This window comes from Cyanistes caeruleus, chromosome 4 (assembly GCF_971803275.1).
Source record: "Cyanistes caeruleus chromosome 4, bCyaCae1.hap1.1, whole genome shotgun sequence".
NCBI classification, from domain to species: Eukaryota; Metazoa; Chordata; class Aves; order Passeriformes; family Paridae; genus Cyanistes; species Cyanistes caeruleus.
This window is the reverse complement of record NC_141704.1, coordinates 54664701-54692213: the sequence shown is the minus strand read 5'-3', so window position 1 is coordinate 54692213 and position 27513 is coordinate 54664701. Positions and strand designations below refer to the sequence as shown.

Here is a 27513-nt window from a genome sequence, read left to right as displayed (position 1 = left end):
TCCCTCAGATGGAAAATGGGAGATAGTATTTGTTTTCCTCAATGCTGTTTCAGGTTATTTAAGTTGTAGCCTCTACAGGCCTAGAATAAGATTTCTACGTATTAATATCTCCTATCAAATTAGCATATGGGGCTCTTGGACACCTTTATCTGCTAATATAATATGAATAATACTCATGGTACTTGACAAATTTGTCCCACTCCTTTCCTTTCCTCTCAGCCCAAACCAACCCTTTCTGTGCAGACTGTGTTTGGGTTTTGCAGCTGTTCATTATGTATTGCTTAGTCCTGCCACATCTGAATTGCCTTCGAGCACTGAAAGGGGACAGTGCTATGACAAATCAATTTTCTGACCTCTGAAATAATTAAGTAAGGCTGGGCTGCAGGCCTAGTTTAAACAAGCATAGTGCTATTAGTTTTTACCTTTCTCTGCCTGCAATGAAAGGGTGTCTCTAAACAAGAGGCAGAGTGATTGAGGAACTTCTTTTAAGGGAGAGTCACCTAAAATCAGCCTTTTCCCACCATATCTCTGTGTCTTTTTACATCTCTCCTTCTCCCTTCTGCCTTTTTAAAAAATTTGTTCCTTGCTCTTCCCTGAAGAAAATAACGATAATAAAATATTCTATTTTCATATGGCTCTACAGATGATCTTGTGTACTTAACCAGACCACAGCACAGAAAACAAGGCCTTGCTTATTGCCTAACAGCATATATATATTTTATGATTTATGTGGTTGTAATACATGGGGCTGATAATAGATAGGAAGATCAAAGTCTTCTGTGAATTGACAGCAGCACTGTAAACAAGGTGAAAGGGTTGCAGGTGTTTCCCACATGGATGTTACACAAAAACATATGGCCCTTTGCCATAAGGTACTGTATGTGCTCTCCACCTTTTCCTGTGTAACAAAGCAATGTTGCTTTGAGCTTTGTTCAGAGAGCACGGCCATGGCTCAGGAGCTGGGAGATGCTGTTGGCAGTAATGTCCATGCAGAGTGGCCAGGATGATCTTGGGAGCATGGAAAGGCTAATGCTAAATGGTTTTTTCAAATTAAAAGTAGCTGATTAATCTTCTTTGTCGTCTGATAACAGAAATCTGCATTCTGGAGGGATCCCTGTCAAACATTGGGAAGGAAGATTATGGGCTGAAGTGTTTCAGGAGAGACTGCAATCCAATGTGCCTTTTGTCTCACCACTCCTACTTGCCAGGCACTGGATGTGGGGTTGAGACACCTAGGCCACATCTCTGCAGAAAGTGATGGTGGTGCATGAGCAAGCCTGCAGATATCATTGCTGGATTGCCGTTTATTCTTGCGGATAAAAGAAAAGATGTGCTTAGCGAATGACTAAGTCATGGTAAAGAGGACTGCAACATCCTGGGTGAACCCTGAGCACAAGAATCTCTGTCTTTCCCATTAATTGCCTTAAGAGGGGTCCTTGTCTGCTCTTAGGAACAAAGCTGCTGAAGCTGGGTGTGGTGGGTGTTTGTAGCCTCTCCAGTTATTGAAACACTTTTAAGGAAGTTTGGCTTGTTTTTAGGTTCAATACCCTGTGACAGAACCACCTCCTTGACCTGCAAGCCCTTTGGCAATCTTTGCTGTTTTCACAGCTTCTGGGAATATGCCCACTTCTGAATGCTTGTGCAAGGCCTTTTGCCTGGCCATCCTGGGGATGATGTGGCACAAGCCAGCTGGCTTGTGCACCAGCAGCCTGCTGGGACAATGGCTTCTCATGCACATTTCCATCTGCTGGAGGAAGCTCACACCGTACTTGTGCTGTTGATGTACTGGTACCAGGCCTTTCCTATCTCACCATCCAATGGAGCTAAAGCTACTGGTCCAAGATGGGAATTTCTTTCACTGTTCTGGAGGGCTGCAGTTTAAACTGAAATATAATAGAAATTTCCCCAACAGCATAACTTGATTAACCATTGCCTCATCTACACAGGAAAACGTGTCTCCATGTGTGGGTCATGAAATTTATTTTTGCTGATGTTGCAGTGTTACAACTGATCTCCATGTGGAGAGAGGTGCATTGCCCCAAGGGTGTCATGCTACGTGCATGAATTCTTCCTTCTCTGCAGGAGCAGGCTAGGTATTCCCAAGTATTTTCTTTATACCCTGAAAGCCCTAGATGAAAATATTATAAAGTGTTGGGTCAAGCAGTGTAAGGGTACAGTAGCTAAAGGTAGGGCTTCTGTGTGTGAATGAGCCCTGTGGAAAGATTAACCAAGGAAAAGTTAATAAAAAGTGCAGCCCTAAATTATTCATGAATCCATTTGCAATGTGCTTGCCCAGAGGCTTTTGTTTTTCTCAAACTCTTATTTATTAAAATCTGACAAGAATATCAGGTTTTGTTCAATAATAAATCTAAGTCTACATGAGACTAGTGATATCCTCATCCAGTAATACAGAATCAAAATGAAGTTACATGGCAGGGGTGAATATGTTATTTACTTGGGAAGAATAGATTATTGTTCAGGAGGATTTTATCTTTTACTTGCTATTTCAAAACAAGTGAAAAAACCCCAAAACACCTAGTTGTGAGATAGCCTCTTGTTTTGTGACTGAGGCCTTGATTCTTCAAAGGATTTAAAATATATTAAAACTCAGTTAAGCATCTTTCTGGCAACTTTTCAGGTTCCAAACACGTGTTTGCTGAATGAAATAGCTTAGGTGATCTTGTTTTGTGCTTAGTTCTACTTATCCTTTTTCCTTAACTTCAGGGAAAGACCATGGAAGTCATGCTTCTGGCTTATGGATTTTAACTTCCAAAGTATGTCCATACACAGCTTCATCTTTTTATGTCCTAGAAAAGGTTAGAAAGATTGTACACAGAAAGTAGGAGAATGGAAAAAAGGCAGAAGGAGAGATTTTACTGTTTGGGATCCAAAAATGTGTGTGTCTTTATAACAGTCATGCCTTGGAAAATGGCAGAACTTTGCTTAAAAATCAATTTCAGTAGTTTGTTGTTTTTCTTTTTCCTCCAGCGTCTTCAATTTATTAGTTGTAGGGGATTTTTTTCCCCTTCTTCCCCTTCTCTGCCCTAATTTATAACTGCATAAAGAAAGGAGAAGCAGGTGCCTATAGGTAGAAAGTTAGAGAAGAGTCAATGAAAAAGAAAGAGCTTAGCTGTGGAAACAGAGCTGGGAGTTCAGGTGACGGGTCTGAGTTGGAGGATGATGAATAGATTTGTTTGCATAAGCTTGGCTTCTGAGTCACTTTCTCATAAAAGCAGCTTGAGTAGGAGATGCTCCTGTCCCAAGTTTTCAGTCCTGAATGCTTTCAAGCACAAAATGCACTGTGACTTAAAGACTCCTGCTGTGGGTATCATCCTGTTATCCCAGTGGATGGGAGCTGGAGCTTTGCAATTTCCCAGGTTTGAAGTAAACTAGAAATGTGTCTCCCTTACACACACATGCTTTGCCTGATGTATTGTGTGGTGCCCCTTACTGCTCAGAGTTAAACTGTCTGAGTAGACATAACCAGCTTCTGACTGAGATTTGGTGTCAGGAAGTTGGTCCCTGTGAAAAGCTGTTTGTTGCAGGACCATCAGTGACAACCAATAAATGTGACAGGGAATTTGCTAAACTTGGAGGGAGGAAAAGCAAGGTATGAGCATGAGGGGTCAGTATTCATGGCCGGTCATTCTGAGTAGGTTCAGGGCAACACATCTTTGCCTTGAGAGCTTGTGTTGCCTCTCTGATGACAGAAAACTGTACAAAGTACATGCAAAAGTTCTGTGCTGAAGTTCTGCTGAAGCCTGTGATCAAAGCCCTCTTTAATCTGAGGCATCAGCTCTTTTTTATGCACCTATGAGGATTCTGAATAAAAGTTTGACCATTACAGACAGCTACTTTTGCTGTGATTGAGCAAACTGGGAGGGGTGAAAAAGGTTTACCTTGATAGACCATACCAGCCATATCTAATGTTTCAGTAGAGCCTGTGGGTTACAGTTGGGAAATAAAAGTTCTCTCTGGAAACCCACGAGAGAAGAAAAGATGATGTCTTCCTTCTCAAAGAACATTGTGTTCTTGTTCTTCTCTGCCATTTGTTTGTTACAAGTTTTGGTGGTAGGGAGATCAAACTGGACTGTGAAATCTTACTTTGGAATCAAGATAATTGTCTGATTTGTTTGCTCTTGAAGAAATCAGGCTGCTGCAGCTTCATTGCCATGGGAACCCCTAGTTACTATATTTAATCCAGCCTAGGGTTTGCTTGTCTATTTGGTTGCTGCAGTGTTGACAGGTGATAAGCAATATATCGATACGGAGCTATAGCACCAAAATGATTAGGCATGGATATTACTGTGGTATTGCAGCATCTGTGGTATTGCTCTTGTCTTCTGCTGTGAGCTGCTGGCCCTCCTGTGCCTCCTTCCAACCTCTTCCTCTCTCCTGGTGGAGAAAAGACAGCTGGACTTTTTGGTCCAGCGATCAACAAAGGTAGGGACTGCAAGCAGCCTCTGCTTGCTGGTCGTGGTTCTTCCTCCCCCAGCAGAGCAGCCAACCATCGAGTTCCTGCAGGCCTTGCAGGAAATGGTGCTGGAGAAGGGAGCTCTGCATCTGTAGAAGTTGTAGGCTTGGGACGGGTCCCAGTCCCTCTGCAGCATCCACAATGGTGTTAAGCATCAGAAGGGCAGACTCTGGCTCCACAAGGTCATTTTAAAATGGGAACAGGTAGATAAAATGTGTACAGGCAGAGACACCCCTATCACCTATTCTTCTTCTGAAGTTTTACTAATTCCCTTATACTTGGTAAAACTTTTTTTCCCCTCCCTATTAGTGTAATGTAAGTTTGTCCATGGCAATGCAGAGCCTGAGATCTACTCAGTTCCAGTGCTAATAGAAGGGGTGGAAGTGTGCTTTACTGCAGTCATGCTGAGGGGACTTCTTGAAAGACTCATTAGAGGCTGGGCTTAGCCATGAAACAACATTTCATGTGGCTGATGGCAGGAAATACAATTTTGTAGGTCTTTCATGATTATTTCAGTTGGTTTCTAATGTTTTATTCTGCTGTAGTTCAGTTTAGTGATACTACATCACTTGCACAGAGTTCAGAGTGAGCACAGAGTGTGTAAACCTTTATGTTAAAATGTTGGCTACATATTGATTAATCAGTAGAAGATTTTAAACTGTTTACTTTAAATTCCAGGACCATGCATCTTAATTTAACAGTTGGGAGGGCTGGGGAAAGATACTGCTTTACCTAAGGGAATAAATTTTCTGTGATATTGGTTCACTGCAAGTATATTCAAGCAAAAAGAGATATTTTAGGGAAGGAGATAGTTCTCGGTGGTCATCATCTGCTAAAATGATTCTTTATTTCTTTCTAGGTATTATATTGGTCGCCAGATGTTTGTGGTGGTCTCCTCACCAGAGATGATCAAGCAAATCTTAGTGACAGATTTTAGTAACTTCACCAACAGAATTGTAAGTACATATAAAAGTTGGCTTTGTGGATGGAGTTGGTAGCACTGCTAGTTTGAGCTCAGAAGCTGGAAATAGAGAGGCAAAATTATACCATGGCTCAATAAGACCTTAAGCTATATACATTCAATATATACATTCAGTCAAAGACTCTTGTTACCAGAACTCTCTGAGGATGAAAGGCAATGTCCTTAGAAGGGACACGCTGTCCTTGTGACTGAAGCACCAGACGGATGTTGAAGAGGGGGTTTCAATATCCAGTTTTGCCACTGACTTCCTGTGAAATCTCAGGAAAATCACTTACCAGCTCTCTTCCTCGGTTCTCAATCTGTAACATGGAGATGGTATTATTTGCTTTCTTCCACACATAGTCTGTTTTGTGCTTTTAGGCTGCACAGGGCAGGAGCGGTCTGCCTGGGACAAGGACATGCCTCCCACAGCTATTGTATATTAGTCACGCCCGAAAATAATGAATAGCAAAGAAGGAAGTTGGAGATAGAAAGAATTTATACATGTGCTCTTGGTTACACCCACCTTGGAAGGCTCATTTTCAGAAGGTGGTTAGAACAAATAATGCGGTTGAATGGCCAGAGTTCCATCAGTTGCTCAGCATTTTACAAGGAAATATCGTCACTGCGTGCTGCCTCGGTCCCAACCATTCTGATTCCCTCTGGGCCCTCTGTATGCTCAAACCTGCTCAAACAAACTCACATGTATTCAGGGGGGTTGTTTGTGCCCTTGGGAAACATTTTTTCTCTGATCAGGTGTCTGTCTCTTCTGTCCCTCTGATCCTCTCTGCACCCAGTCAGTCTGTTTGCAGACTGCTTGTCTCCTTTGCTTGTTTCTTTTGGTACATGAGTTTCATCTTGTCACTGTCTGTATCTTACTTACTAACTACTGGTACCAGCTGCCTCCCATTCTGCCCATACTTGAAAGGAAGAATCTATTTTTAGACTTCTTAGGCTGAAGCTGTTATATGTGACAAGGGGGTTTCCCCCATTTTGTCTGTACTTGAAGAAATTTTCCATCCCTTCCGTTCTTCCACCCCAAGCAGAAACCCTATTTCTTCCTGTCTATAACTTTCCCATATTCTTCTTCTTTATATTTTTACCCACTACACCTAGCAGTAGCTGGTGATCAAGCAGCACTTCCCTGAAATTAGAAAGTTTCCTTTGAGGGGATCCTCAGAGATTTGTTCTTGTGTGCTTAACTTCAGTCAGCTTGGTCATTTGGATATATCTTTATATATCCAAATATATATATATATATATATATATATATATATATAGTCACACTTCTCAGCTGGTGAAATCTGTCTTCCTTTCCAGGCCTTTTGCATTCAGAGGTTTCTCTCTCTTTCATGTGGTTGTATATCCATGTCATGGTCTGTCTGTAACATCTGTGTTCATCTCTAAAATTCAGGTAGATTATGTCACTATAGTCACTTTCTCCTTCTCTCTCCTTTTCTTGTTCTTCATTAGGGATCTGTTAGGTAGAGCTGTCTCTGCAGGTTCACATCTTGCCCTTATCACTTGACTGTCCCCTAAATCATTTGTGGCTTTTCTGTACAGCATCCTGCTTTATTGATGAGGAACTGAGACATAGACAGAGTGACATCCCTGCCACTAACCAGAAAACCTATGATAGATGAGAAAATTTAACTCTTAGCCCTCCCTTCAGCAAAATTAGCAGTTTCCTGCCTGTGCAGGGTTGCTATTTCTGCCTTGCTTAATGCCCATGAGTCTAAATCAAATTAACTTCCTTCCTTGTATATGCTCTCATCTGCTTCTTCTGTGGTCTTCTCACATTGCCACAATCTTTGATAATTTCTCACTTTCCACTTTGTTCTTCCCTCTTCCAAGCCATTGCTTTTCACTTATTGAATATAGCAACCTTCTGTTTCTGGGTCTTTCCACATCTGACCTGGTGATCTTTTCTCTGGAGGTTTCACACTGGAAGCTGTCTCCACTTTAATTTGCGTCAGCTCTCTTGGGAAAGTATTTGATTATCCTGTACACTAGTAATCCTACATGAATATAAATAATGCCGGATGGTATGTAAGGAAGGCCAGTGGAATTTATTCGGATGTGATTTGGGTTGTATGCAAATAATGACTGAAAGGTGAGAGTGAGAAAAGCTTACTTTCCAAGTAATAGAATTCTGTCTTATCACATTGACTGAATAAATGTCATTTTAAGACTTTTAATAGGGTTGCTTCTGTTTGTATATTTTAAAATAAGTCAAAGCAAGCTCATCTACTTTGAGTGAAGGTTTCTTTTTGCTAGTGGAGAATTCAAAATGCAAAAAAGACCGCCCTGCTTTATTTTACATATGCCTTCCCCAGTGAAGAGTGGTTATAGAACTGACTTTTGAGTCAGTGCTGTTCACAAAACTAGGCTAATATATTCCAGTCCAGACATGGCACATGCTTATTATTTCAACCCATATTTTTTAGCTGAAAAGCATCAGCCTTTTAGGCTTGGAGGATGGGAATACATATGAGACCATTGGGTTTGAACAGGTCTCAGGAACACACACTTGTGCTTTTCTTTTCCAACCTCCCCATGTGCGTTTCCAAAATCAAGGTTTGTACTTCATCCAACAGAGTGAAATGTGAGTTATCTAACCCAGAATGCCTCAAAGTGAGATTATTCTCTCTGTAGCAGTTGTAGCAACTGTATGTTAACAAATTGTCACTGAGTTTCAGGATGTGCAGGACTAATTCTAAAAGCTAAGCGTAGAAAAAGTTTATATACCATGTTTATACCATGTTTATTTTGCCACTTTTTCAGTTAACTGTAAAATAGATATATATTTGATTAAGAGACAATGGGAAATCAAACTTGTGAAGGGCTGAAAACAATGGATATATTGGTAGAAGCCAGTAAGATGATGATTCAGTGAATTCTTTTATTAAAGCTGTCTGTAATGTAATGTCATGCTTTTGAGTGTTCGTTAGCAAGATGACCTTAATCTGGGATTGTGCTCTTGTGGGCTTCCTTCTGGGATCAGAAGTCATCAGAAGGCCTCCATGGAATGAGAGTGGTTTTAATCTGCTGGGATGATTCTTTTGGAAGCATCTTGGTCCTGTCTCTGCATCCTGAAAGACCTAGACTGTTTGTGCACTTCTCACACATTGAACCTGTCTGCTCACTCATTATATAGACAAAGTAGATCCTGCATGTGAACACAAGCAAAACTACTCTTCATATTATGTTTCCCTTTGATAATATATATTTCACATCTTTACTATGGTTATCTTTTGAACATTGCTGTAAGAAGTTTTTTATATTCCCCCACCATCCTCTCTTGTTTCTGAATTACTGGTTAGTAATTCCTGAAAAAGAAGTGTATGGTGACTGCAGATCAAATCTGCATTAAGGTTAACTTCCCTTTAGAACAAGCAACCAAGTCTAGCACACAGGCTGTTACTGCCTTGTAGGCACAGGGTATAGATATTGTTAACTGTATAATCACAAGAAGGTAATAATGACACTCTGCTTTCCCATTTAATTTGGTCTCAATTAATGTAAGCGTTAGAGACATTCAAAACAAAAAAATGTCTGTTGTAATATACCTTCATACTTGAGGCACATGAAGCCTTTTTCCCATGTTTTTAATTATAGTTGAAGAAGAAAATATGAAAATTACTTTATATACCTTCTGCCAAAAAAATATGGAATTAATTTTAATTTAGGTTAACCATGGAAACCTCAGCCAGCATTTAGGAAGAGCCGTGCTGGAGTAAATGATACCTTTTTCTCACAACTGTGTTAAGCTGTGTCTTGAATAGGATTGTCCTTTTAAGAGCACTAAGACCATTTTTTACTTCATTACTGTGTTGCAAGTGAGATAGGATTATTATGTTAGTTGCATTCTTCCACGTGGGATAATGATAGATAATCTGTTTTCAGATTGTTTTTAATTTCTGCATTGAAAATTAGTTTTTCAATTAGTACTTGAGAATCATTAAAGTGTACTTTTAAAAACGTAGGAGCAGAATGTTAAGATGGAACAATGTGAAGAAAAACATTACCTGGTACATAATTCAAATAATTAAGATGTCTGTAAAAATATTTCCTAGAAATGTGGATTCAGTGAACCCTAAGGCAAAGGTAAGTGCTGGCTAGTCAAGGTTTCCCAGGCCGCTGGATTCAGTGCTCTGCCAGAATTCATGTGGCTACCACAGGTGGAAACTAGTGGTTGATTCAGACCAAATCCTTAAATCTACCTGCCAATCAGCTGGAGGAGAATGACATTTTTAAATTCAAAAATCTACACCGATTCCAGTAGCTGTAAGAAAACATCACCGTTTTCTCATCAGAAGCTTTGCTGATACAGTGTACAAATAATAATGGATTCACAGCGAACAATAATGAAGTGGTGAAAATAAGAATAAAAAAGTACCAGGAATATAATGTGGTACAAAATCCTTGTACAAAGGATGTGGTACAAAATCCCTTTTGAAGGAAAAGTGAGCTGCTTGAGCTTCTTTTATTTTTGCTTGTATATTCTATCTCTTCATTTTTGAGTTGATCCACATAAGATTTGATTATTCTTTTCACATGTAGAATTTGTCTGTTACATTAAGCTGTTTCATCATTATCATCTTTATTTTGGAAAACCTATAAAGCTTCAGGCTTATCTAGAGCATTAAACAAATAAAATGCAACAACCAAGTAGGAAGGAACTTATCTTCTGCATTTTGTTCAGTTGTGGTCCAGGATGCCTGACATACCCCTGAATTGTCTGTTCTTTCTGTCTCTTGCTAGGGCAAAGAAAACTGTGTATTACTGTATCAAAAGATCTATCTAAATTTGATACAAGATGCCCTCCGGAGGTCCCTTCTAAACTCAACCATCCTGTAATTCTGTGAATTTTGGTTCAGGCCCTCAGTCAGCAGAAATCAACATATTAACTTTAGATGGTTCTACACTGGCTGATAATGATTATGTGTCTCCAGAGCAGGACAGGGATGTAACAACTGGCTTCAAACAGCTCAGCTCAGGAACTGACTGGGGTGCATCTGTATTCTTCCCCTTTTGCAACTAAAGGATCTCTTGCATGTCCTGTGCAAGATCTTTCTTTGTGCTTTCTGCCTTGACTTTTAGAGAACAGGCATCAGCCCCACTGATGTGCTGACTTCCCATAAACAGCGGTCATTCGGTTGTGTATCCAAACGTGAAGTCTTACCCAGCTTTTGTGCTGGGCTGTTTCTTCTGTCTCTCTCACAAATGCAGGTTTTATTTTGAAAAATGAACCCACCAACATACTCATTTGGAAGCATGTAATGTAAAAATAGTTAAGCAGTGAAAAGTTCTATACTGTTGCCAAAAGACAACACGCTGCCTTGACCCTATGCCCTTTGGTTGTTTGGTTTAGAAATGTTTCTTTTCTTCAAGTTAAACTTCCTAGGATTATTTCTGGTTATGTCAATGCCATCGTCATCCTTTCATGTGAATTTCTTTGTTTACTTAGAAATTGTTGTTGTAAAGTGTAATGAACTCAGTTTGTAAATAGATGATGAATGAACTTTGCTGGAAGGTTACCTTTGCATGAGCACAGGGTTTGGAGCACCAGTGACATAGTATGACAGCAGGCAAGTCGGTACTTGAAAAATGAGTCAAACAAATGAGAAAGCATGAAAAATTATATGTACACACACAAATATATATATAAAATGAAGTCTTAATTTTTCCATACTTTAACATGACCATTCAGTGCATTGGCTTAGTACACAAGTGGTGATCTGGTGTATGCAAATAGTTTAATTGTGATATTAAATTTTGACTATATGCTGGATTTTGTGGATTCATAGAGAAGGAATTTGCTTTAAATTTTTTCACTGCTTCATTCTGCTTAGATATTTCTTTTTTCATTTTTCCCTCATCCTGTTTCAGTTCATTTTTTGTTTGGTTTATATAGGATATGGAAGGGGACAGGCATAAGACCTCTGGAGCCACCATGTCCCATGATTGGTTGCTACGTCTGCATGTGAGCTTGAATACATATCTGTATATATTTATGGATGCATACAGATGCACGTGTATTGATTTGGGATCTCCTTGTGATTTGAGGAGAAGCTGAGTCTCTATTCCATTCTCTAGAGCACTGTAGACATCAGTTGTGCCATATCTTATTATGGAAACTTCACAAAATATGTCTCTTTGTGCATGGCATGGTGGCATTTCAGTTCCTGATGCAGTAAAGCCGTCATGCCTGATGGCAGGCTGTGCCTTGAACATCCAGTTCTTTGTGATACAGAGCTGTGATGTTCTTCCCTCCCTCATGACTGTGTAGGACAAATCCAAGCATCAATCCTGCCACATGTACAATAAGCCTTGGTCTCACTGAGCTGAGAGTATTCGGTGCTTCCAAAAATCATTTTGTGCCTTAGGAGGATAAGTGAAAAGGTGTCCAAGCAGTGAATTTATTAAGATTTTCTTTTTTTGCCTACCAGTTTTATACAGCTTCTAGATCATAGCTGGTTTGAAATCTTGTCTGGTACAGCATCGGTATAGAAAAAGAATCATGTTAGCAGGGAATTAATTTGGCTGTATGACACTTATCTGTTTAATATTAATTTGTTTGACTGCGTATTTGTGGGTGCTGTTGTACAGCCACGTGAGCCCAGATGCCTGAGTGATTTTCCAGTGCCAGGAAGCTGAGCAAGGACTCTTACCCTTGTTTTGACCTGATGGTTCAGGAGCACTGAGGGTATACAACCCTAATATCGGCTTTCTTTCCCAAGTGTATCTCCATGGCTGTCTTCTAGACATACTAGAATACCTTTCTAGCTTGGTCAGTATATATGTAACTATTTTGCTGCCTTCTATATCTCATAAAATAGCTTTTAATTCAGGATTTCCTTGTTTCTTTCCCCTTTTTGTTCTGAGAGCTTGCAAGTTAATTTTTCTGAGCAATTAAATTTAGTTTTGTTTAAATGTTTTAAAGTAGCAGTGCATATGCTTGCAGTAGACACTTGAAAATTAAAATAATAAATATTGTGAGGGTCATTTCTTTCACACTGTGTAAGTCTTTTGATGCATGCACAGCAAATTGTCCCTTATTCCCCATATGCTGAAGCTAATAGCACAAAACTAATGTTGTCAAATGATCACTGCTATTGACTGTAAAATTAATCAGACTTTGGCTTCAGTTACCCTTAAAGAAAGCACTAATGTAGTAGACCATGTTCTGTGAGCCACCTGATCCTCTGAATCCCAGTGAGAAGAGATCTGGTTTTGTGATTAAGGCTCTAGGTCAGGATTTAGGAGCTCTGAGCTCAGTTTTTGGCCCTGCTACACAATTCCTGTGTTCACAAGGGCAAAGCATTTAGGAAGTGCTTTGTCACCTTAATAAATGTAAAAGAGTATTTTGGGAATTTCCAGCTGAAGAGTATCATTAGTGAATGTGAGTGCTTCAGGACTGATGGCAATGGGTTGAGATTTGGTTTATCTGTTAATTCAAATGGTTGTGGTGGGAGGGTTTTTTTGTTTGTTCTTAAAAGAAGCTTCAGAAATGCAGATTTAAAAGTTTTAATGAAAAGCTCTTTTTTATTCCCTTTTAAGTAAACTTCTATTTTGAAGTATTAAAAAAAAGCTAAAGTAGAAAAGTTAGTATTATCAGATTTGAGTGTATTTGAGGATCATCATCTCAAGTTTGTAATTTTTATTTGTGATTCTAATTCAGAAGAGGAAACCAAGTGAAACCTGGGTCCTGTGAAGTGAGAGAGCTCATTTGTCTTTACCTTTGGACCACCTGGCACCTGCTTCTGCTGACCACTTGTCCTTGTTCTGGCCAGGACAGGGTTAAGTGTTTTGAGTACCTGGGAGGGGGGATGCCCAGGACCCTGAGGTTATTCTATGCCACATCATTGCCAGGGGTGGGGGGAAGGGGCTCTCTTCTGGGGAGAAGGGGTTCCTTCTGGTCAAGTAAATCTGGTGGAAAGAGCCATCCAGTATTGTTTATTTTCAGGATGTTTCCACGTGAATCTTTTCTTTTCTTGTACCCTCTCGCTGATATTGTTGCTGTTACTGTTCATTTTCTTATCTCACTGCTGTTTCCAATAAATTACTCTCTCTCAACTTGTGATCTTTCCTGCTTCCAGTTCCCCTCTCCATCCCTCTGCAGGGAGAGGGGAAAGCAGGGGAGCAGGAATGTGGCAGCATGGGGGCACAGAATTGGGGAGTACCACTCCTAAACCACAATTCCATAATTCATAAAAAGATGTCAGCGTTTGCTTATGTCTATGCACATTCTTACTTCTCATTTAATTCAGTGGGCCATGACTGTGTATTTACACCAGTATGTTTATTATGTCCAAAATTGGGATATTCCCTTAAATGGGAAACTTTGATTTTTTCTTTGCCTCTCATGGAAAAGAGGGTGAACACAGTCTCTTCTCAAACATTTGAGTACTCAAGAAAGACTTGTGAAAGTTTAGGAAGATATAAATAACAGTAGGCTGGAGTGCCACAGAAGATTGCTTACAAGCAATCAATCTTTAAACACTGACTGTAGTTAAGTCAAATTAATTTGAGGATGGTCCTGTTGACTGACTTGAAGATGCCTTCTAATTGAGAATGTATTTCCTTTGAGTGGAGACTTAGGTAGTTTGCTGTTTGAGGAAGGTTTCCTGTGTTGTGGCTGGAGGAAGACCTCAGCATATTCCCCAGCAGTGGAGGCCAGGCTGTGTTTGGAGAAAGCCACACTTCCAGTAAGGCTGCTGTTTTCACTGGCTAACATATTGTTGTCCAGGTAGGTCATATGAATTTGTTTTCTTGAGAGTTATGAATCTCTAATTGAGTAAATGAAAACTAATATTTTTCACATTTCCAGATTACAAATAAAACTGGCTGATTCCTCCTGTGTGAAGGGCTGGCAGTAATAGTGGAAATGGATCAGTTACACACAGATGAAATACAAAATAAAAACTTTACACTTTTTCCCTTTCCCAGGCATGGATTGTCTGTTTTCAAATGCTGTGGGCCATAAACCTTGGTAATATTAAAGCAATGCAGTTGATTGTAAGGAGGCTGGAAGACTTAAAAACAAGTTTCCTCTTTCCTTGTCCCCCCATGAAGAAATGACGAGTCAGCAGTTGAGACCACAGCTGATGTTGAAATGCACAGTCCTCTTATTTTTCACAAGATTTATTATGAAATGAGTTATTTTTCATCATGGGTCTAAGTATTTGAATCTATCCCTGAGTCTTTCTCTGGTTTATTAATGGGCTGCAGTGCTGCCATCACCATGGTATCCTGCTACCTCTTCCCCTGTGAAGACTATAAAACCACATGATGAAATTTACATTTTTAATTCTCCACTCTCCATGCCTGTTCGCATAAAAATGCTTTGCAAAACCATGGGAGAACACAAATGCAAGGACAATCCAGTATCAAGAAACGACTTGGGTTGCTGTGTTGTTTTGTTAATTTTTAACACTCTCCCTTAATGCTGTTATACTGCAGCCATCAGTGGTTCAATACCTGCTCCTAGGTAGACACCACAACACCAGATGGATTACGTACTTTACAGCACTAATGATAGTGGCTGATAATGTGTGCAAATCTCCCTTTCACTGCTTGTTCGAAGCAGTCAAGAAATACTGAATACAGCTGTACATAATTACGCTTCTTTTGAAGCTAAATCAGCCTGTGAGATTTCTGTTCCTGGAAAATGGTCAAAATTAGTCAATAAAAAACCCAACAAAACAAACAAACAACAAAACCCCAAACCCTTTGCATGTGCTTAGTTAATGGTATATTGTGACATTCTGTTTCTTAAATGCAAGGCTTCCCTGCCAAACTATTGAGATTTAAAGGGGGTGAGGGGTGGGGGGAATACTGCATAATAAAACTACGAAAAGGTGATTTTGCTGCAGGTGTATGAAGATGCTGATTTGACAATATGCAGTGTGTATGCACTTGTTTGTGCCCTGAGGAGGTAGTGTAGGACTATGTATGTGTGTGTCTTAATGTGTTGCAGGTATGTGAAGGGTCACTCCCTGTTTCTTTCACATATTTTCTTTCTGTTACTTTAAGGTCAGCTTTCGAAATTGTCTGTTTTGGCTTGTTAATCCTCACCTATGTTTTCTTCTTTATTCTATCATTCTGCAAGATTTCCTTTTCTAAACAACTGAAGAGAACAAGATCAGAGTTTTATTAGGTTTTGCCTTCCCTTCCCCCCATTTTTTCTCCTGTTGAAACTTGCCAATCACTTTTGGAGCTTACATTGGGCTTTTCTGCAGCACGGGAGATATCATTAAGGCTTTAAACCCACTAATGAGGGAAATGTGCGCTGCTTGAAGGCTCCTGCAATATTAACTACATCCAATTATGTTAGGTAAACGTATGAGTATAGTCAAAACAGGATGAAAGCGTATATTTCTATTCAGGCCAAAAGCAGTCTTCTGAGCCAATCTTTCATCAAACCTACATTGGCTATTTATTTACTAGGTTTGCAGCACTTTTTTTTTAATACTGAATAATAACATTGAAGAGAAACAACACTTAAAGGCAGGAAAGGACTATCTATTCCTAGGGCTCTGTTCCTTATTTAAAGAGCATTTACTGTTGGACAAAATATGTGAAATCTTAAGTCTGATGAATATTTTTTCTTGTTTAAATATGTTATTGCTTCCTTATCTAATCCTGCCCTTAGCTGACTGTGTTATGAGTAGGTGGAGTGCAAATGCAGTTTTTGCTGGTCTTTTCTGGTCCTGACCTTTGATTTCTGTTAATTTGTGGGGTTTTTTTAAAAGGGAGATTCAATTTATTGTACTTCTTTGGACATACGCTGTGAGAATATTTTTTTTGAAACTTATTCAGTCTTAATAGCACAGGTTTCTAACAGTCCCTCATTTCTGACTTCTGCAATGGTTATTTGACAGTAGCAAAGTAGTAGGTTATTTGACAGACTGGTGGTTTTGTTTACAATTTTCTTCATTTCCCCTATTTTTGACATATAGTAGAGTGTCATGTCCTTTGATTCTTGCCTTTCCCAGTCTGCTTTTGTTTAGAAGAGTAATTAGTTTGTCACTTGTTCCAGAATTGACATAGGCTCAGATCACTGCATCCGAGTTGGCCTTTTTACATGCTTGAGCAGTCAGAGTTCAGACCCGGTACTTTGCTTTGTTTTCATGTCTTCACATTTGGAGGTAACTCAGCTGCTCATGTACATAAAGTTGTTTTGAAGCATCTGATGATACAGAAACCCTCTTAAGTCTATGGAAGTGACGTTTCACAGCACAGAGAAGTGATTTACATGCACGTACCTGGGAGTCTGGTAGCTCGGCACTAGGGTAGATGTGATATGGCAATATGTAATATTTGAATGGTTGTCATGTATCATGCCCAAGATCTGTTTAGACTGGTCGAGTGTCCTCTTTCAAAGGTGGCCAGCAGCAGAATTCAAAACAGAACAGCAGGACACATAGTGACAGTAATCTTCCTTCTGGCTTATGTGCTCAGCCTCCAGGAGCAGTGCTGTGGTGACTTCCAGTGACAGATACTGCATCTGAGCATCATTTCTCCCATTCACTCAATTGGCCACAAATCTGTTCCCACCCCACCCTATCCCATCCCATTTTCAATCCTTTCTATTAACTCTTATGTTAGCAGGTAGGGGGTTTGGCTTGGGCTTGTTTGGCTTTTTTCTCATGGATAAGCTTTTTGTTTTGACTGTGATAATTCTGTCTGGGGGCTCTTGTGTGAGCACAAGTCTGTTTCTCTTCAGTGAGAATTAATGTGATACATGTGGGCATTATTATACTAATCCTTGCAAGATTTTGCTCTTCATTTAAAGTATTTTAAAGGTAGCATCTTCAAGATATCTTCAAAATAGAGGGAATAGGTCTCTCTTTAGACACTGATTCAGATATCTTAATCCATTTGCCTGCCGTTATGTTTATATTTTAACTTAAAAGTATGAAAGGTCCTTTTTATTAATTTTTTTAATATAATGATAATGTTATTATCTAGCACAATGCTAACACTCTTTTGTTAAGATGTCTGAACTGGGCTCACCATTTCCACAGCAAGGCCTACAACATGGATCACGTGAGCATTCCTCCTCTGGTTCATCTCAGAAGCTAATTCATCTTAGTTTATGTGACAGTGTGGACTTTTTCAAAACCATGCAGGCTGACTTAGCACTGAAGCAGATGAGTGCTCACAAGGGCTCTCCACCAGCTCCATTTCAATGTTGGTTATCTCCAGTGGACAGGGAATGGCGAACAGCTGATGGGGTCGTAGCATCTTCTATTGATGCAGCTGGTTTGCAGTGGTCCTCTGACCGCAGCCTGGAAAGGTCTCTTCTACCTAGCAATTAACTCTGGTAGATCTGTGCTAAGTGAAATTTTTTGCCACCCTGTTCTTTTTAGCTTGTGACCTACACTATGTAAGTTTCATTCTGCAAGAATGAAACCTCCAGGGGAAAGGATGTTCAGAGACTCCTCACCACTGACTGCGTGTTGCAGCTACAAATCCAGAGGATCACAAGTGAAGAATGAGTTAGCAGTATTATTTTACTCTCTAGCCAGAATTCTTCTTTATATAGTAACCACATATCTTGGCACCATTTGTTGTGAATAATTGATAACAAATAGTTGGGGGATCTGAGCCTTGGGAAGGCGCTGCCATGTGCTGTGGGGCTGCCGCGGAAGTGCCGCGCTGTGAACGCACAGCTGCTGACCGTGGCAAGGAAAGTTGCAGGACACTTGCCAGGGCTGCTGATGTATTGTCAGCATTTAATTCACCATGCTTGGAAGGGAAAGGGAAGAGGATGAGGGGTGTAAAATTCAAGTTTTTACACTGCATGTCTCACTTGCAGCTCTCCAGTGTAATGAGTGCTCTGTACTTTGAGCACACCTGGCCACTGCGCATTTTCATGTTCATTCATCTGTTTCTGAAGGCTCAGTGGTGGCTTGAGGAGACTCCATTTAGCCTCACAGACACATATTCAGCAACATATATACAGAGATCAGGAAACAGCTGTCCTGCAGCAAAAGTAAGGCCTTGTCGATTATTGTTAATTATTTACTCCTGCCAACCTCCTCTCACCAGCGTTAAGCAACAGAAACAAAAATAATTACATTCTTTACTGAAATAATGTTCCATTCCTCTTCTTTTCCTTTTATGCTGGCTCTTGAAGTAAAGTGTTTGGGGAAATAAGTAGTAAAAACAAGAGCTATCTTGCAGTCTTCTCTTCTGCTAGATTAATTGTAAGTTGAAGGTACACAAGATATTATTTTTTTCCCTTTTCAAGGCAATTGCAACTGACAGTTTCCCCATTTCCTTTTCCATTATCAGTGTGTGCATTTAGATGAAGCTAAAACTGCACTCTTGCACTTTTTATGCAGCTTTCCTAAAATAATTCTGAATAATTTAACAGTGGCTCAGAAACATTCCAGTTTAACCAGTCATTGACCTTCAGTCAAGTTTAAATGTCATCAGGCCTATGCTGGTATTTCATCAGTACCAAAGAAGCTGCACTGTCACAGAGGCAATGGTGAGATCTATAATTAAAGTTGCCCAATGTCTCCCATTACAATGTTTTCCTTTCAGAAGATTATCATAGTTTAACTGCTTCAATTAGTATTTTCCATTTAGAATTTTTCAGTCAAAATGGTCTTGCTATTTTGGAGACGATGCCTAGGGAAAAGTTAGGGTTATTTATTGATTGTGAGGAAAATAAACCCAGAGTCTATTTCTTTGGCTTTGGCTTTGTTCCCTCTAGTGTTAAGGGCTGGATATAAAAACCACTTTGAAAATCTGACCAAACTGCTTAAGTTTATAAGCCCCTGAAGAATCTTGGCAAACACAGACTCAACAAAAAATTATTAAAGGAGGCTGACTTACTACTATCGCTCTCTGCTGACAGAACTCTCCAAATGACTAAGAATTTCTACAAGTCATTGTGTGAGCTTTATGTCTGAATGAGGAGAATCCTGTGTTTGTGACTGATTCATTCTACATGAAAGGTTTTGGGGGCTTTTATCTGCAGTGTTAAAACTTTTCAGGATATTATTTCCTCTAGAAATCTTAAATTTGAGAAATCAAATAGAGACGCTGTGGGGGGAAAAATGGTATATGATATCATAACTAAAGGATTGGATCCATTTGGACCCATTTCTGCATATGCTTTAGGATACAAAGACTGCACTAAGATTTTCAAACCTCTTAATGCTTAATTTTGCTCTCTAGTAACCTCCTAATGTAATTGTAATTGACTGCAGTAGGAATTGATAGCATACTATATTGTCAACAGCAAGAATTAAAAAAAAACAACAAACCTTTGCCCTAGTGATTTCTGAGATTTGATTAGGAAATGTGTGGAAGACAGAATTTTCATGTCATATCTGAATCTGAGAAATTGAAAGCCAAAGTAAAAATACAGTGTTGATTGAAATAATTTGTTTCAGTTACAGCTTTTAATGTAAAGAAAAAGTAGTTTTAATTTACAAGGTAAAGTTATTTTGTTCCAAAACCATCTATAAAAAGGTAGTTTCTTGGAACTTTTCTTCTTCTTTTCCTCCAGAAAGCCTAGAGAAAGAAATTGATTTTGCAGTATTGACAGTTTCTTGCAAACCTCATGGCATTATTTAAGTTTCTCTAACTGGCTCTGGTTTTATTTTTGTTTAATGTTTTATTTGAATTTTTAAAAGGAATGTACCCTCACTACCTGGTGTTTCACCATGTCACATTACATGTTCTTTAAATGCCCTGGCTGCTGGAGGAAGCTCCCTTGTTTTATCCTCCTTGTGGTCAAGTGGGGCAGCTCTCATTTTTTCACTTTTTTCAGCTCTTCCCTTTGTGGTAACACTTATCTTATATTGGCAGTGACAGTCACTTTTGGTTATAAAAACAGTTTTTTTCTAGGGTTGAGATTTAATGTAAGTAAAAAAATCAGCAGGGTTTTACATGTCACAGAGGGTTATTTTTTTCAGTTTCAAAATCCTTTTTATTTTCCAGGCTGCTGGATGCTGGGAGTGTTCAGCATGAACCTCAAGTGCAAGAGAAGCAGCTGTACAGATGCAAAACGAATTCTTGTGATGTGGAAGTGTGTGTTGTGCTGGCCAACACTGATGGTTGGGAGCTACCATTCCCACCCACCAATAAAGCTGGAATTGGAAGTGCAGATTCTAATAGCTTGCCAGTAAAAATAACACGCTGGGTGCATGCAGTCAAGTGTGATGTGTGTGCTGAGTATGGGTACAGCCTGGCAATTTCACTGGTGTCGGGTCCTTCCAGAGAGTGAAGCCTCTTTCCTTTTTCAGGTAGGAAATCCCAGCAGGCAGAACTAAGTCAGCTTCCAGTCAGGTTGCTCACTGCCGTTCTGTGTGTGCCTGACTGTTGGGGTGTCAGTCCTCAGTGGAAGGTTGCAGGTGTCTCATTCTCATGGCTGGCACACACACTCCTTCCCCAGACTCTTGATAAAAGAGACACTGAATCCCAAATCTCGCTGTGTCCTTGTGTGCATTTGCTGGGCTTCCTGCTTGTGTGTGCCCGAAATGCTGGTGCTGCCTTCTTGGGCATCATGAGTGGGGAGAATTTGGGCTCTGATCTATCCCTCTGGTTTCATGTCATGGCAAATGCACTAAAACTGAAGCAAGAGTAGTGAAATAGGCCCACTAAAATACTGCATTGGCCTGTTTGGCTGGAAAGGGATCTGTGAGCTCTGTGGTGTGGACTTCATTTTGTGGGGTTTTCGTTGTTTTAAACTTTTCATTTATCCTAGAACTCTTAAGATAACAAGATATGGTGACATGCTTTGTTTCGTAATCCACACTGATTCCTATTACAAGTCCAAATGTTTTAGAATGTAAAAGTAGCTGATACTGTTCACTTATTTGGATGAGGTACTTGGTAATACTCAGAGGAGTGTTTCAACTTCTTTCCTTGAAGAAATCAGTAAGAGTGATGGGAGCAACAGTCTGCTTACAGGTGGTTTGTGAAGTAAGGCTGTTTTATAGAAATTGTGAGCTCCAGGGAGCTCATGATAAGTCCTGTAATGTTATCTGTGTGCAATAGGACTTTATTATTGTTGAAATTATCTTATGACAAACATTTAATTCTAGATATGCTCAAATTAATATGTAAGAGGCAAATGAACAAACATTATTTCATATAAGCTTGTCAAAACATGCTTTCATAAATTAGGATTCTTTTTTGTTTTTATTTGATTGAAACTAGGCAATAAACACAAGTATGACATCTTGGAAGATAAAATGCTGAAAGTATGCTGTGCAACTCCTGAGAAAGTTTTATAGCTTAGCTCTTCTTGAGGGACAAATAAATGAGCAATGAAAGCAGCTACTGCTATCGGGGAAATGCATTAATGTTTTGACAGATAGATGTGGAAATCTTAATATATGAAGCTTGGAATTTTTTTCCCTGATGTGTAAATATCCACTTAATGTAATTAGAAAGCATTGTGAAGTAGCAGGCAGGGAATTCAAATTCTTCAACTAAGCAGATACTGTAAATATGATTTGTTGATAGCTTGTCATTCTGCCTTTATGGCTGACCTGGAGTTTTCTTTCTGAATGACTTTTCAAAGGAAAAGTAACAAAAAAAGTAAAGTATTTAGCCAGGGAGTGTTCTGACCTGGACTAGCAGCATATGCATAGAGAAAGAGCAGAAGAGCAGAGCAAGTGCAGAGCAGTATTTCCTGTAGAATATGCCCCTAACATCTGACTAGCCATGGTCTACTTCCTGAGCTGAAAGCTGTATTTGTGTTTTTAATTTTTAATAGCCCTTTTCTTCCAGTAGTTTGATTTAGATATCATCTTGAACCCATTTTTTGTTTCTTAAACCATTAGGAGGCTTCACAAGAAAACTTTTATTGGCTTTGCTTGACACTGTTTTGAAATTTTCTTCTTGGCATTGGGGGGAAAAGGTGAAATACTTTTTCCTTGAGTTGTTTTGCACATACTGGAGATCATTGGTTTGTTGTATTAATAGTAAATCTCCTGTTTCAAATTAGATAAATGTCAGTTTGAAGTATATTTTGTGTGTCAGGATGTTTTCACATGGGAAATGGGGTATTAGGGAACAAGTTTTAGGTGCTACATGGAAACTTGGAAGACTGATACAAACCCTTTACAATGTGTTTCACCTTTTGGTCATAGTTTGCTTCTTAGCCACTTGTTTATTTTCAGTGTTTCTCTTTGAGATGTTAAGCTAGGAAGGCCTGTATATAATTTTATTTCTGTATTGCAATACCTGAGTGGAAGAGATAAAACTAAAATTGCCCATAAAATATGAAGTGCATGAAGAATTGACATTTCTTATATGTACTTTTCTCTAAATAAAAATGTTGCATGCAAGTGATATTTTTAAGCTAAGCCACTGGAAAGCCTCCCCTTCACCTGCCTCGCTTACCTCTCCTAGTGAACAGAAGGTCATAAGCATTTAACCCCTATTTGAGGATCTTAATTTGACAATACAGATTTAAAACCCTTTCTTAGCCATAGCTAATATTCTGAAGTGTCTTGAATCCCTTGGAGCTGCTGATTTCAGCAGCTGAAATCACCAAATGGAAGCTTAGCAGTTTTGAATCTTGTCCAAGATAGGAGATCTATGAATATGATGTTTTGAGAAGAGATGTCCCTCACACTTGCCTTTGAAACTGGCTGGCGGCTCAGGCACTGCAGAAAATGTAGCAGCGATAAACATGGTTCTTTGAATCACAAAGTGGTGGAGCCAGGCTGCTTCAGTGCAGTCCTCCATGACAAGGGATGCTGCCCACAGTGCAAGAGAAGGGCTTTCACATATCTACCTGCTGGAAATCATTCCAAGGCACTCCTCTCATCTCTCTGTGAGGTACCCTGCCTAGAAACTTACAGGTGATTATTTGAGAAGATGCACTTGCAACCTTATTTGTTGAATCAATGCCAAATAATATATAGTCCGTGGCATTAATGAAAGAAGTCAGTGAATGTCTGCAGCCTAAGAGGCCTCAAACTATCCCTCCCTCCCCCTAATCTGTACTCCTGCTGTAATAATTCTTTCCTTCATTATTCCTATTTCCTTCTTTTTCTTCCTATACTTATCCACAGGAAGGAGTTACAACTTTTTTCCCCCACTGTGAATTTTTTTCTGTCAGTGATCATTTGAAGGCGGGTTACTACCATGACTTCCTTCGCTTTGCAGTTGTAAGAAAGGGAGTAATCCCTGATCACAGCTGTAGTGACCTCTCTTCTGTGAGACCTTAAGGAAGCATAGCACTCTTCCTACATTGCTGTCATGGCAACTTGGATAACTGTGCTCATTTTGGTGAACTTTTTCTGAGGTATCTAGTTGCATACTCAAGGCATTTGGGTCAGCGGCCAAGAGGACAGGCAGAGGGATGGTGAGTAGTACTTACAAACTCTCTTGGTATTCTACAATACCAAGCTTTAAGGTTGCTGCAGGTATGTCCCTGGATGAGGAGATCATGGAGCACAATGGTCCTGTGTAAATAAAAGATCTAGCCAAGTTCTTATGTACATTGCCTGTCATTTCTACATATGACTGTAAGCACAATGTAAGCCGATGACTGAAAGCACAGCGGTATATGTGTACCAGAAGTTACTGGGGACTGCTTTTTTCCAAATACTCGTTATAATCTGTAAAAGGAACATTCTGGTCCTCTACCTTTCCTCAAGGAGAAGTGTGTATAAACAGAGAGGCCATTAATAGCCTTATAACTTTATCCAGTATTAAAAATTCCAGTTATGTCAGCTGGAGAGTGGATTTAAATGTGTTTAGAAACTGCTTCTAAGCAGAAACTGTCTATAGAGTATGAGTTCTGTAGTACAACCTGAATTTGTTTATAATACCAAAATTCATTATTAATTAAGAGCAAGTACTTTTTTCTTTGGTTTGATTGTTTTGATTCCAAATATGCAAACTCATGAATGCATGGACTTAATTTTGGTGTTGCTTACACCAACAAACGGAATGTGTGACTTGCATCAGTTTGGGTCAGACTGCAGGAGGCCATATGTGTTTATTTTAGCATTTATGGATGGTTATATTTACCTCATTGCAATGAATCGCTTTGGTTTCTATTGACAAAACCATGACTTAAAAGAATGTTTGCAGAGACAAGAACAGATGTTTCCAGGCTGCTTGCCACAGAGGGGGAAAAAAAGACAGTATTTGCTTGTAAGCTGGGGTTGGCTATGCCATTTTTCCAATGAGTAATTAGGAATAGTAGTTATTAGTCAGTTGCTGAAGATCCTGACTTGATAACAAAAGAACCTGCTTGGAGATGTCTTTTTGTATAGTCTGATCTATAGAGTAGAATGAAAGACAACTGCTATAATCACTGAAACCAATTCTACCTTGTCACACTCTTTTGAAGAATCTTAATGATTCCTAAAACCTAAACCTAAAAAGCTAAATTAAATAGATAATCCATGGAAATTTTCTCCTCTTCTCTGCAAGCATGTTGATTTCAAATTAAACTGAAAACTTCTACTGGCCACTTTTATGAAACTGCAAAGCAACATGAGCTTTTTAGAGTTAATTTGGTGATTTTTTTTTTCCTCCTCTGGAGCCATAAGATCACCTTCTGAATCATACATACTAAAATCAAATTTTTTTTAGACTAACAAAGAAGAGGGGACAAAAGTGTAATAGATTATTAGCAGGGTTGGTGATCTGGAAGGGTTTTGAGTAATGTGTTTGTGAAGTAGTGTCTATGTCCATAGTTTTAATGGGCAGAGAAAGACGGATTTCAGCTACCTGGGAGTGGCATTGTGGGATGTGTGGCACCTGAGGATTTGGAAATGGAGTTTTGGAAAGGCAAAGGAAGAGCAAGCCTGCTTTGGGAGAGACAACTCCTGTGTGTAGCGATTGCCTCAGATGTTACATGGGTGGGAGGCCCCTCACAGTCACAGAAGAGGGGTGAGAGAGGCCCTGTGGCCTCCCAGACTGGGACACACCCCTCAATGGGCAATGCCAGCCCTTTGCCCTCTGCAAAGACCTTGGTCTTGGGTGAGGAGTTGGTCTTGCTCCGTTATGAGATGATTATTTGTGAAGAGAAGAATTTTACATGCTTTGAAGAGATGTGGCTGTAACATCTGTGTATGCAAGGGCCTTCCAGATGGAAACAGCAATGAACTACAGGGAATATGACATAAATGAGCTCTATTTTGGGTTTTAAAAACATGCAATGCAGTGCTTTCCTGGCTCAGTCAAAAGCCACTACACAATATGTCATTGAATATCATGAATACAGGGAGAGCTGAGTATGACTTAAAACACCAAGGAAGTTGGAAGGAATATACTGTATCAGTTTACCAATGGAGAATTTTAATAACTAATATATGGAGGCATCTCTTGCCTTCCTGATTTCATGATCCACTTACTGCAATCTTGGTAAGATGTATTCCTGGAGATATCTCAGGGATTTTTTTTCTGTTGCTTTTTTTAAGAGTAAGTGTTGTGTTGATCTGTTAAGTGTCATGCCACTGCCACTGACTGGATGAAATACCATATGGGCAGTTCATGGGTTTACTGGTTCCACCTGCTGGCTGAACTGGTGGTGATGGCCTGTCAGTCAAGGGGAGTTGAATGAATAATCTTAAGAAGAGATTTTATTAATAATTCCTGTCTGAGGTATGGGGATGGTGTCTTGTCTTCAAGATAAAAACTTTCTGTCTCGTTTTTTATTAACTTTCATTTCATTAGATTCAGTTTAAGAACGCAATTTCTTAAACAGGATGGTAATGCCTAATCACAAGGGCATTTTTATCAAGAGAAGAACATCAACCTTTTTTGACAATAAGATGAACAAGTTAAGATGTGCAAGCACTGCTGCCTGCTCATTGCTGCTGGAACTTCCCTTGGGGAGAAGGCCATCCCCCACTAGAGCTAATACAGATAACTGCATGGCATTCATGAAGGCTAGAAGAATGACCCCTCACTCTGGGAATGTACCCTAAAAATTTCCCTAAAAAGGGAAAAGGGGAGGAACCCGGAGTTAGACTTAACTCTGGGTACTGAAGTCTGCATGAGTACTGAAGAAAGGCTGAAGAAGAGAGGAGAAAATGGCTCTCATTAGTGTGGGTTGTAGGGTTGAGATCGGGGCTAAAGTTCAGAGGAGCGTGGGCATCGGATTCCAGTTAAAGCTGGATCCCACAATGGCTGCAGGACTAGAAGAAAGCTTACATGAAGGCAAATGGTGTTTACTAGGGATAACTAATGCCTGAATTAGTGTTGGAGTTATTGTTTGGATTTGGGATTTTGGGTGCTCTAGAGCTTCTTTCCTTGTTTGAATCTGAGCAGACTGAGTGCTGATGTTTGACTCATGTAGAAGTAAATTGTTTTTGATTGGTTTTATTAGGAGTGGGCTGTGATTAAGTCTAAGTTTAAGATAACAAAGTGTCTGAGATTTTGTTTTATATAGAGTTTTGTTTCTCACTGTGTTGTCAAAGAACATGGAGAAGAGTAGCAGCTGGTTCTGTGGAGGTGAGTGGTTTTTAAAGGTCTTTAAAGGTACCCTTTAGGTTCTTTGAAGATTCATCTTTCATGGTACTTAAAGAGTGCATGGCTGCATTAACTGCCTTCTGCTGGCAAACCTTTATCCCTCCTTTTTCTATTAAAAAAATAAGAAGAGGTGTCTAAAGGAGCATCATGGTGCTGTTATCTCTCTTTCTGCTCTGGGCAGTCATTGCTGGCTGCCAGAGGTTCTGTCTAGCCTGCTATTGAAAAACTTTGGAAAGGGACAAATATTGTATGAAATACAGAAGGCTGCAGTTTTACTCCAAGATAAAACAGGGACACTGTGTTAGTGCATGAATAGGTCCTACACAAGTCCACTTTGACATGCTTCTTAGCACAGTTTTGTTGTGTATTGATTAATTGTCTCCCAGGCATGGTCTGAGCACAGTTCAGAAGAACATGTACCATGACCAGAACCAATTTGGATATCTCCATTGTTTTTGGGAAAGGGATTTAACTTTGGGGACAGGGAGTGTTCTGTTCCACTTGGCCTCAGAGCCAGATTCACTTGCCTGAATTATTTAGTAACACAGAGGAAGCCAGATTGACTCATGACAAGCAAGCCAATGACTGTCTCTGAAGGGTCATC

At 39.6% G+C, this 27513-nt stretch overlaps 1 protein-coding gene across 1 annotated transcript in view; it reads left to right on the top strand.

Annotated features, from left to right (window-relative positions):
* The window catches only part of TBXAS1 (thromboxane A synthase 1), a 237160-nt gene that overhangs the window by 105621 nt on the left and 104026 nt on the right, over window positions 1-27513 (top strand). Inside the window, exon 5 of the mRNA XM_086884738.1 lies at window positions 5334-5430. Coding sequence (XP_086740864.1) covers window positions 5334-5430 — 97 coding nt within the window. The remainder of the gene's footprint in view (window positions 1-5333; window positions 5431-27513) is intronic.